The sequence below is a fragment of the Orycteropus afer genome, unplaced genomic scaffold, assembly GCF_000298275.1.
Source record: "Orycteropus afer afer isolate SDZICR_OR568_19922 unplaced genomic scaffold, OryAfe1.0 scaffold00196, whole genome shotgun sequence".
Classification (NCBI taxonomy): domain Eukaryota; kingdom Metazoa; phylum Chordata; class Mammalia; order Tubulidentata; family Orycteropodidae; genus Orycteropus; species Orycteropus afer.
Window position 1 is genome coordinate 3,768,475 of NW_006921783.1, and position 11,024 is coordinate 3,779,498.

Here is an 11,024-nt window from a genome sequence, read left to right on the forward strand (position 1 = left end):
GGTGTCTAAAAACTCCTGATGCAAATGAAGAACTGAAGCGCTTAAATGACTCGGAACCGGGAGAAACAAGGTCCGTTCTAACTTGCACGTGTGTAAAAAGTTTACCCCCATCCGCCCAACTTCCGGCGCCCTTACAAAGTACGTTCTCGGTGGGAGGGATCACTGCTCTCGTCACCCCAAATTTCTCGCCTGCCGCATTCCTTCCCTCCCAGCGCATCGCGTCCGCTTACGTCATGACGCCGTACACGCAGTCCGTCCCCTGCAGAGCTTGGCGTTCGGACGGACCTGGGTTTCTCGCAAACCCGGAATGTAAGGCCTGGGTCGGGCTGTTTCCTGCTCTCTGGCCCACTCTTTATCCGAGCCTGTGTACTCTGCTGCTGTCCCACAGTTCGCCCCAGGAGCCAGGGCGGTCGTGCCCTTCTGTCGTGTGCCCGCGTGGCTGCCGCCGCGCCTCCGAATCCTCCGGGGGCGCAGAGGAGTTCGCTACGGAGGGAGGCGGGGGCCTTCGGGAGGAGGAGGAGGAGGCGGAGGAGGCGGAGGAGGAGGGAAGGAAGATGGCGGCCGTGGAACTAGAGTGGATCCCGGAGACTCTCTATAACACCGCCATCTCCGCTGTCGTGGACAACTACACCCGCTCCCGCCGAGACATCCGCTCCTTGCCCGAGAACATCCAGTTCGATGTTTACTACAAGGTACGGACCGTGGGCCTGTTCTCTGTTCTGCTGCAACCTCTGGGGCCGCACCCCCTTCCACGTCTGGGAACCCCCGCAGTAACCCTTCACCCCTTACCCTTCTCAGGATCGTCTTCCGATGCATGTTAGGTGGCCTCAGGGCTGCCAGTATAAAATCACCTTACCTGCACATCCTCTGTCTCTCAGGCTCTTGGGACATGATGTTTGTCTCTTTTCAATGAGTCTTGCTTCTTTTGGTGTTATCTTCTTCACCGTCGCCCCCGGTGGGTAGGCCTTTTGCGTAGTCGTCTTCTTTTGCGCCCCTGTCCCACTCATTCCTTCCCTTCCAGCGCATGTCCTCGGAATATTTTCTGTCCTCTTCCCGAAATAAGTGTCAGCATTAGCTGAGTTTTAGCTCTGTTCCTTTTCCCCCTTCCTACTTTCTCCTTCTTTTTGCCCTCTTTCCCCAAGACTTTTTTTCTGATTTATATTTCGTTTCTCCTTTTTGTTTCTTACCCTAAAGGGAATTGAGATGTTAAAGGGAATTGAGAGCTTATTGGAAATAGTCTGCGTACTTTATTTGCAGATTTTTTGTGGTTTTGTTTTTTGTTCCTGTTGGAGATTGGATTAGGGCTTTTATTAATAGAAGAGTGGTCATCAGCTGTTTGAAAGAAAGGGGAGAAATCTTTCTCGAAAGAAAAAAAAAATTAGAATTTTAATTTTGTTCATGTATTTGAAAGTTGCAATCTTGTAGCATTCCTAAACCGCTCCCCCTCTAAACTCTGAACAGAAAGTCTCCAAGTCATTCTCCAAGGAGTTTCAAGGGTAAGTGTCTTCAGACGTGGACAGTTTTTACAGTGTTTTTAGAGGGAGGAGAACTTTATGGACTTGGAGCCTCCCTCTCCTTCCTCCGCCCCCCATATTTGAATGTGAACACTGGATTTATTATTTTGTTCTCCTTGCTTTGAATCAGGGTGGAGAACTATTCTTCGGTAGCCACCCATGCAAAATCTGACCAGAAGTAGAGTATGATTTATTTTGTAGCTCTTAAATCCTTCATCTTGATTTGTAACTTGGCTGCAACAGTGTAAACTGATATTTAACAGATGTGTATGTTCTTACATATGTATGGTGTTTTTTGGCAGTTGTTTTATTGGGAAGGTCGTTCACTTTCTCCACTCCCAGAATTTTTTTTTTTTTTTAAATGATTAGTAGCTGATGTCCTGTATTCTGCTAAATCCAGCTGCTTTGCACCAATTGTAACAACTAACAAACTTTTTCAGTACTTAGAAAAGATTGTTTTTGGTCTTTTTTGTTTTGTTTTGTTTTAAGGAAAACTTTCCTTCATTCTAAATTTCTTTGATCAGTTTACTTTTGTGTATCTCTAAGGAAATTTGTAGATTTAAGATATATTCCTCCTGAGAAAAGAAAGGTTAGGTTTGTCTTTCTCAACCTGGCAAACAGTGTAGCTTTTTGTGTGCAGCTGTGTAGGTCCGTTTTGTTAAATCATATGTAATCTTTTACACTTTTTAGAAGAAATCATTGGGATTTAATCTGTCAAAGTACATCAGTAGTTGCATTCTCTCAAAATATTAGGGTATCTTCTAGTAGGTTTTTTATGTAAAAATTATTAGTGAGTATGAACAGATGGTGCTTTTGTCACATTTTCCGATTGACATAGTTCATAATGTTTTTATACTGCTTTTTGTTGGCACACTTTGAATAGCTGTATGCTTCTTGGGATTATGACATTGCGTTAAGGGGAGGAAGGTATTTAAACATGTGCCTGGGACTGCGGTAAGTGCTTTTTCACATATTATATGGTTTAATCCTCACAATTAAATTGTGAAGTAAGGTATAGCCCTGTTTTATAGATGAGAAAGTTAAGTAATTTCATCAAGATCTCATATCTAGTATTTAGTTCCCAAGTTGGAATTCAAATCCAGATCTGACTCTTTCTACCAAACCCACTGCCACCGAGTTGATTCAGACTCTTAGTGACCTTATAGGACTGAGTGAAACTGCTCCACAGGGTTTCCAGGGCTGTAACCCTTTATGGAAGCAGACTGCCTCATCTGTTTCCTACAGAGCTGCTGGTGGGTTCGAGCAGCTGACCTGTTGGTTAGCAGCTAAATACTTTAATCACAGTGCCACCAGAGCTCCCGACTTTTTCTGCAGTACCTTGCTTTCTTTCTTGGAAAAAATTTCATCTGGAGGTAGTGGATGATCTTAATGAGAGACATTATAGTACTACTTTTTAATTGACTCTTGTGATAGAGGCCTTTAAGATTGAAAATCAGTCCCTGGATTCCAGTCTTCATAAGAAAGGTGTTTTTTTTTCCCCTCTTTTAAACGCTGTATCAGTAATAGTAAATACACACACAAATAAATGTAAGATACTCATCCCCAGTCTAACTTGTGAAAATTTTAGGGGACTTACTGTTTATAGTTTCCAGTTTTCTCCAGAGCCAATGAGAAACTCATCAGATCCCTCTAGTAGTCCTAACTTCCATCAGTAGGTATAGCAGTAGACAAAATTATAGTATGTGTGGAATCAAAAATTCCCTTATCCCAGGGTCCCTGGTTGGCACAGATGGTCTACATTCAGCTAGTAGCCCAAAGGTTGCCGGTTTGAGCCCACCCAGCAGACCCACAAAAGATCCAGGGATGGCGAGCAGCTTCCATAAAGATTACAGCCAACCTGGCTCCAGAGCCTATGGAGTATTTCCAGATGAGTACATAAACAGATGCCTCAACAAAAATTCTGTCATCCCTTTGAATTGGTTTAGTCCAGTATCACTGTGTTACTTTCTGTCACTATCTACAGATGAAGACAGTCATAAAGCTTTAGGAGGAGTTATAGAATGAATGGGAGGTAAAGAAGGAAGAATACTGACTCCTCCCCTAAGAAAGGCGAGAGAGTGAATTAATACATGGAAAGAGTAAAATGTCAAGTAAACAGTGAAAGGCATTAGAGTATATTTGTAGAATGACCAGCAGAAACCAAGATTGCAGCAGGAGATAAATTATAGAACAGAGTTCCTCGACAGAAACATTAATTAATAAGTCTTGTCCCTTTTTGTTCTTTCTTCCTTCACTGTGCATAAATTAAGATATTAGTCTTAAATTGGAGGAAAAAATGCTTTTTCATCTAAGACCAGGAAGAAAGAGTTGAGGATCCAAGGTGTATCTAAAAAGCATCAATATAAGTAAGTTTGCAAGGAATGGTTGTCATGATATAGGAGGTAAGATCATCTGACCGTAAGTGATAGAAATAGTGATTTTCCTACGGAAAGCTAATCAGAAGTTTAAAATGACCGGAGGGAAAAAAAAAAGTAAAAGAATTGACAAGTTGTATAGGGTCACTGTAGAAGCTCTGGTAGCATAGTGCCTAAAGGCACTTGACTGCTAACCAGAAGGCTGGTGATTCAAACCCACCAGCCACTCCTTGGAAGGAAGATGGGGCAATCTACTTCCGTAGTGATACTACCTCGGAAACCCAAGGAGGGGTCGCTATGAGTCGGGTCCAACTCCCCAGCACATAACAACAACAACATAGGGTCACTGTGAGTGGGAATCTACTCGACAGCAGTAGGTTTGAGGGATAATCCAATAAATATTGATGCTCTGCAAAATAATGGCTTCTATTTTGAGTATTTTTTTCTCCAAGTGTCTGTAACCATTTCAGTATAGAAGTGGGTCTGGTGGACTATGGGGCTGATCCAGGGTTAGAACAATTGTATACAAAGTGAAAGCAAAAAAAAAAAAAAAAAAAAGTAAGAGTGACCCTTGTTTCTTTAAAGAATGAGATTTATGATCTTTTATTTTTATTTTAATTGCTGTATGGTGTCTTTCGTGTCCTGTTCAGATACAAAGTTTGCCATAGGATTAAGTTTTGGCTAGTTGAAGTATTTCGGTAACGTGTTGTAAGTCTTAGACTGAAGACCATACAAATCAATGCCAGATTTAGGATTAGAATTTAGTTTTTATTTTCCTGTGTATATTTATGTTGTGTGGCTATATACAGCCTCAAGCAATTTGAAAATCTTTTCAAATTGGTTGGTGACAGATTGGGAACAGTCAGAGTTAATATTCTTATTAACAACACACAATCGATAAGAACTCAGACTTTACTGGAGGAAGAAAACTGTCAAACATAAAAGAACATAAGTAGCTAGCCATATTTAGAAAAAAAGTTAGACCTCTACTTTGTACCACAAACCAGAATGAGCTCCAGGTAAAGATTTAACTGTGGTAAATGAGGCCATGAAAGCCTCAGAAAAACACCAATTGGGCCAGTGTTTTCTAATGGGGGATGATTGGAATTTCTTTAAAGAAATGATATTTTTCCGGTAATTTACAAATCATAAAAATAACAAACATTATGAAACTAAGCAAGGTAAAAGATGAAATTCTCTGTTACTTCTCTGTATCGTCAGCACTACATTACCCTGCTAGCTTGGGAGCTCTAGTGGTGTAGTGCCTAAGGCATCTGACTGCTAACCAGAGGGCTGGGGGTTCAAACCCGCCAGCCACTCTTCTCAGAAGGAAGGTTGGGGAATCTACTTCCGTAGTGATACTACTTCGGAAACCCAAGGAGGGCTTGCTATGAGTTGGATTCAACTTGACGGCAGTGAGTTGTTTTTTTTTTTTTCAAAGCCTGAATCCAAAACTCAGGGGAGTAAAAAAGAAACTGATAATTTTGAGTGTGTAGTAAGACCAACATTACAATGGGAAAAGGAAGGTCAAATAAATGGTGTTGATCAGATAGACAAATGAGGAGTGAAAAGTATCATGACTTCAACTTAGACCATACATAAAAATCATTTCTGAATGGCATCTTATCTAAATGTGAAAAAATTTTGTGGGAAAAAATCTACATTATGCCATTAAAGAGTTATTCAATAAAATATAATATACATTAAATATAAAGAAAATTTCAAAATTTGAATTATGGTAAGATCATCTATTAATCGAAAGATGCCAAGTGAAAAGGCAAGCCAAAGAATGGGAAAAGACATTTTTGTGGTATATATATCTGACATACAATTCGTCTTACATGTAAAGAACTATGAATGAATAAGAAAAAGAATACATTTTTTTTTCAATGGGAAGAGAACATAAATAGGCATCCAAAAAAAGATATTCAGAGGGCCAGACATTAGAAAAGGGACACAGTCTCATTCTTCGTCAGAGCAATGCTGTACTACTGTATACCTGTCAGAGTGAATAAAAAAAAAAGAACGTGGGCAAGGATATGGAGCAACCACAATTTTCATACTTTTTATTTTTTTTAATTTTTATTGTGATTTGGGTAGAAGTTTACAGAGCATAGTCATTCTTCATACAGCAGTTCACATACACTTTGTCTCATGACATTGACTGCAAGTTCCTACAATGCAACAGCTCACTTCCCACTTCTTCCCCATATTACCTCTTCCCTGTGTCCTTCCATTCCATGCACTCCTGCCCCCTGAGCTATCTTCCTGTGCGTACACAGCCCTTCTATTCTCCCATGATTGATCTCACCAAGGAGTGTATCTACCTAATGTGTTCAGCTCATATGCCTGTCTTTTGTTTGGCTGGAAGCCACAGGAGAAGGTTCAATTCCAGAACCTGAAGGGCAGCTAGCGACCATAGTCTCAGGGGTTCTACCAGCAAACCTGGTCCCTTTTTTTTTTTTTCTCAATAATTCTGAGTTTTGTTCCACATTGTTCTCTCACTCTTATCTATGTATTTACGTAGATCTCTCCTACATAGATTCCCCTGCAAGTGGTTGGTAGTGGTAGCCAGGCACCATCAAGTTCTTCTCGTCTCAGAGTCATATAGGCTGAGGAATGCATGGTGTACCAGTTTCTTGGACTAAATGTTTCCATGCATCTGTGATTTTCTTCATTCTTCTTTGCTCTGGACGAGGAGAGACCCATTGTTGCATCTAGATGGCTGCTTGCAAGCTTTTAAGATCCCAGTTGCTACTCACCAAAGTAGGATGTGGAACAATGTTTTTGTGTAGTATGCTACGCCAGTTGAGTTTGATATCCCCTCTGACCATGGTCCCAAGCCCACAGGTCCAACTACTTGCTCCCTTTGGGTGTCTGGTTATGGCCAAGAAGTGACTACAACCTTGTCACTTGTCATCTCTACTATATCCTTGGAAATTCTTACAGCACATACAGATACACTTGTAGAAACGTTGTCTCAACCCTATACATGGTCATGGGCACACTCCCCCCTGCATAGACATACCTAATCATGTTGTTGTTGTTGTTGTTATATGCCATCGAGTCAGCCCTGACTCATAGCGACCCTTCCTTGGGTTTCTGAGGCAGTATCACTATGGAAGTAGGATTGCCCAACTTTCCTTCCGAGGAGTAGACATACTTAATCGTTATTTTTCTTATTAATACCAATGTTTGCCATCACTGGCAATGAAGTACTGTATGTGCAAAAGGGTTCATCTTTGTTGTCTATACCTCCCATGTACCTCTCTCTGTCTTACTCTTCCTCAGTGCCACCATGTTGATTGCTCACATTTGGTACGTTGCCCTTCCCTTCACTCAAATCAGTGCTTGTCTCCACCTATCTAGCAGTGTTCCCTCCCACCCCTGGTAACCACCAAAGAAAATTGCCTTCCATATACAAGCCTTTCCTTGACTTGTTGTTGTTGTTGTTGTTATGTGCCGTCGAGTCGGACCCGACTGGTAGCGATCCCTCCTTGGATTTCCAAGGCAGTATCACTACGGAAGTAGATTGCCCCATCTTCCTTCTGAGGAGTGCCTGGTGGGCTTGAACCGCCAGCCTTCTGGTTAGCAGTCAAGTGCCTTAGGTACTATGCTACCAGAGCTCCTCCTTGACTTCTTAGACTAGTACAATATTTGTCCTTCTGTGATTGACTTACTTCACTCAGCATAATGCCCTCCAAGTTCATCCATATTTTGTGGTGTTGGAAGATTCTGCGTTATTCTTTAGGGTAGCATAGTATTCCATTGTGTGTATGTCATACTTTTTTTTTTTTAACCTTTTTTTTAAAATTATGATTTGGGTGAAAGTTTACACAGCAAATTCATTTTTCATACAGAAGTTAATACATATTTTGTTTCATGACATTGATTGCAGTCCTTGATTGTAATAGCTCTCTTCCCACTTTCTCCCTTTGGTTGCCTTTTCTCTGTGTCCCTGTGTCCTTCTTTTCCATGCATCCCTGCCCACTGAACTATCTCCCTGTGCACCTACTGCCCTTCTGATCTCCAATGATTGTTCTAAGGAGCGTATCTACCTGGTGTAAATATTTATCTTACATGCCTGTTTATTGTTTGGCTGGAAGCTAAAGGAGTGACTTCAGTTCCAGGCCTGAAGTGTGAATAGGGGCCACAGTCTCAGGGATTTCACCAGTCTCTATCAAACCAGTAAACCTGGTCTTTCTTTATGATTTTGAGTTTTGTTCCACATTGTTTCTACTCTATCCAGAATCTCCTGCCCTGATGCCTTTTTGAGTGGTTGACAGTGGTAGCCAGGCACCATCTAGTTCTTCTGGTCTCATGGTCATAGAGGCTGAGGTTTGCATAGTCCATTAGTCCCTTAGACTAATTGTTTCCATGAGTCTTTGACTTTCTTCATTCGTCTTTGCTCTGGATGAGGAGACACCAATTGTTACATCTAGATGGCTGCTTACAGGCTTTTAAGACCCCAGTTGCTATTTATCAGAGTAGGTTGTAGAACCATGTTTCTGTGTAGTTTGTTATGCTCATTGAGTTGGGGTGTGTGTGTGTGTGTGTGTGTGTGTGTCCATCCCCGCAAACCTGGTCCTGGGCCCACAGGTCCAACAACTTGCTCACTTGGAAGAGGTTATCATAGCTTTGCCCCATTAGTTCTATGATAGGGACATTTTTACAGCGCATAAAAATATGTGTATAGAAATATCATCTGCCAAACATATATAAAACCAGAACCAAATCCACTGCCATTAAATCGGTTCAGACTTATAGTGACTCCTTTTGGGTTTCCATGGTCATAAATCTTTATGGAAGTGGATTGCCCCATCTTCCGCAGAGTGGCTAGTAGGTTTGAACCTCTAGCCTTCTGGTTGGCAATCGAATGCCTTAGGCATTGCACTACCAGGGGGTCATAGATATATTCCGTTTTCCTAGACATACCTGATCACTCAGCCTGTCTACCTATACATCTACCCAATAGATTAACGTTTGTTATTACTGATAATAGGAGCTCTGGTAGCATAGTGCCTAAGGCACTTGACTGCTAACCAGAAGGCTGGTGGTTCAAACCCACCAGCCACTCCTCAGAAGGAAGGTTGGGGAATCCTACTTCCGTAGTGATACTGCCTCGGAAACCCAAGGAGGGGTTGCTATGAGTCGGGTCCGACTCAATGGCACATAACAACAACAACAACAACATTACTGATAATGCAGCATCACCTATGTAAAAGTGTTTATCTTTGTTGTCTGAGCCTTGTGGACCTCTCTATATCTTCCTTTTCCTTAATGTTACTGTGTTGGTCACTCATCTTTGGTATATTGCCTTTCCCTTCAGTCAAATCTACACTTGTCTCTTCCCTATCTAGCAATTTTCCCTTCTCTCCTGTTCCCTTCTTATACATTGTTAGTGAGAGTGTAAATTGATACACTATTTTGGAAAAACTAGCATTCTCTACTAAAGCTGACCATAAAACCCAAACAAACACAACCCACTGCCATTGAGTTGATTCTGACTCATAGGAATCTTGTAGGACAGAGTAGAACTGCTCCATAGGGTTTCTAAGACTAAATACGGAAGCATACTGCCTCATCTTTCTCCCTTGGAGCGGCTAGTGAGTTTGAATTGCCAGCCTTTTGGTTAACAGCCAAATGTTTTAACCATTAGCCACCAAAGCTTCTTCAGGTGAGTGTAAACATACCCTCTAAACCAAAACTCACTGCCATCAAGTCAGTTTTGATTCATAGCGACCCTCATTGGATTTCCAAGACTGTAAATCTTTATGAAAGTAGACTGACTCATCTTCCACGGAGCAGCTGGTGGTTTCGAGCCACTGATTTTTTGGTTAGTAGCCAAATACCTTAACCACTACACCATCAGAGCTCCTTGAACATATTCCATAACCCAGCAATTTCACTCAAACATATATATATGAAGATAAACCAAACCAAACCAAACTCATTGCCATTGAGAAAGTTCCGACTCATAGCAACCCCTCCTTGGGTTTCCAAGGCAGTATCTCTATGGAAGTAGATCGCCCAACCTTCTTTCCGCGGAGTGGCTGGGGGGTTTGAAATGCCAGCCTTCTGGTTAGCGGTCAGATGCCTTAGGCACTATGCCACCAGAGCTTCTATATAGATAGCTGTGTGTGTGTGTGTGTGTGTGTATGAATGTTTATCCTGGTACTTTTCAGAATAGCCAAAAAATGGCAAGTGCCCAAATTCCAAAAAACAGGAGAATTCATAAATTGTGGAATTGTCATGTATCGAAATATTATACAGTGAGAATGAATGAACTACAACTGCATGAAATAATATAGGTGAATCTCAGAGATGATAGTGAGTGAAAGGAACTTGTGATGAGTAGGTACTAGCAGCTCATAAACGTTCTGTTCATTTGTAGTATCTGGGAGGTGGGAATGGGAACCAATAACAAACCATGTGCTATTGAGTCAGTTCTGACTCGTGACTTGATGTGTTACAGAATAGAACTGCTCCATAATGTTTTTTAGACTGTAGTCTCTTTGGAAGCAGATTGCTAGGCATTTCTTCTATGGAGCCGTTCAGTGGGTTTGAACTGCCAACTTTTCAGTTAGTAGTCAAGTGCAAACCTAGGCACCTTACATCATCCCAGGCCAAAAGAAGTATCTGGTAGTTCTGGTGTAATACAGATGTCAGATACCATTCCCTCAAATTTGAACTATTCTGTAGTGCTCAAGGATGCTTTGGTGCACAGTTTGGAAACTGGGTGTATACTGAATGATTGCCATTTATATAAGTTCAAAAAATGGTAAAATGATGTGTCAGAAGTCAGGAGACTGGTTACCTTTGGGGGAGGAAAGTGACTGGGCAGGGGCAAGGGGAGGCTTCCAGGATTCTAATAATCCATTTCATCATCTAGATGCCCATTATGTGTGTGGTCACTTGGTGAAAATTTATCAAGATTTATGTTTATGAGTTGTGCATTTTTTTTCATGTATGTCACACTTCAATAACAAGTTATTGAAAATAACATTCTTTTTTTAAAAAATGCGTTTTATTGAAATATTTATGTACAGTGAAATACACAAAACTAAAGTGACATGGGTCAATGCTTTTTTTTTTTTTTTTGCAGTGTTTCCTCCCCTCCCCTCCCACCCCTGGC

General features: G+C 41.4%; 1 protein-coding gene across 1 annotated transcript in view; it reads left to right on the top strand.

Annotated features, from left to right (window-relative positions):
* The first annotated feature begins 554 nt into the window (after nt 1-554).
* Nucleotides 555-11,024, top strand: part of APPBP2 (amyloid beta precursor protein binding protein 2) — a 133,665-nt gene continuing 123,195 nt past the window's right edge. The window contains exons 1-3 of the mRNA XM_007947925.2: nt 555-692; nt 1,195-1,242; nt 2,398-2,468. Coding sequence (XP_007946116.1) covers nt 555-692; nt 1,195-1,242; nt 2,398-2,468 — 257 coding nt within the window. The remainder of the gene's footprint in view (nt 693-1,194; nt 1,243-2,397; nt 2,469-11,024) is intronic.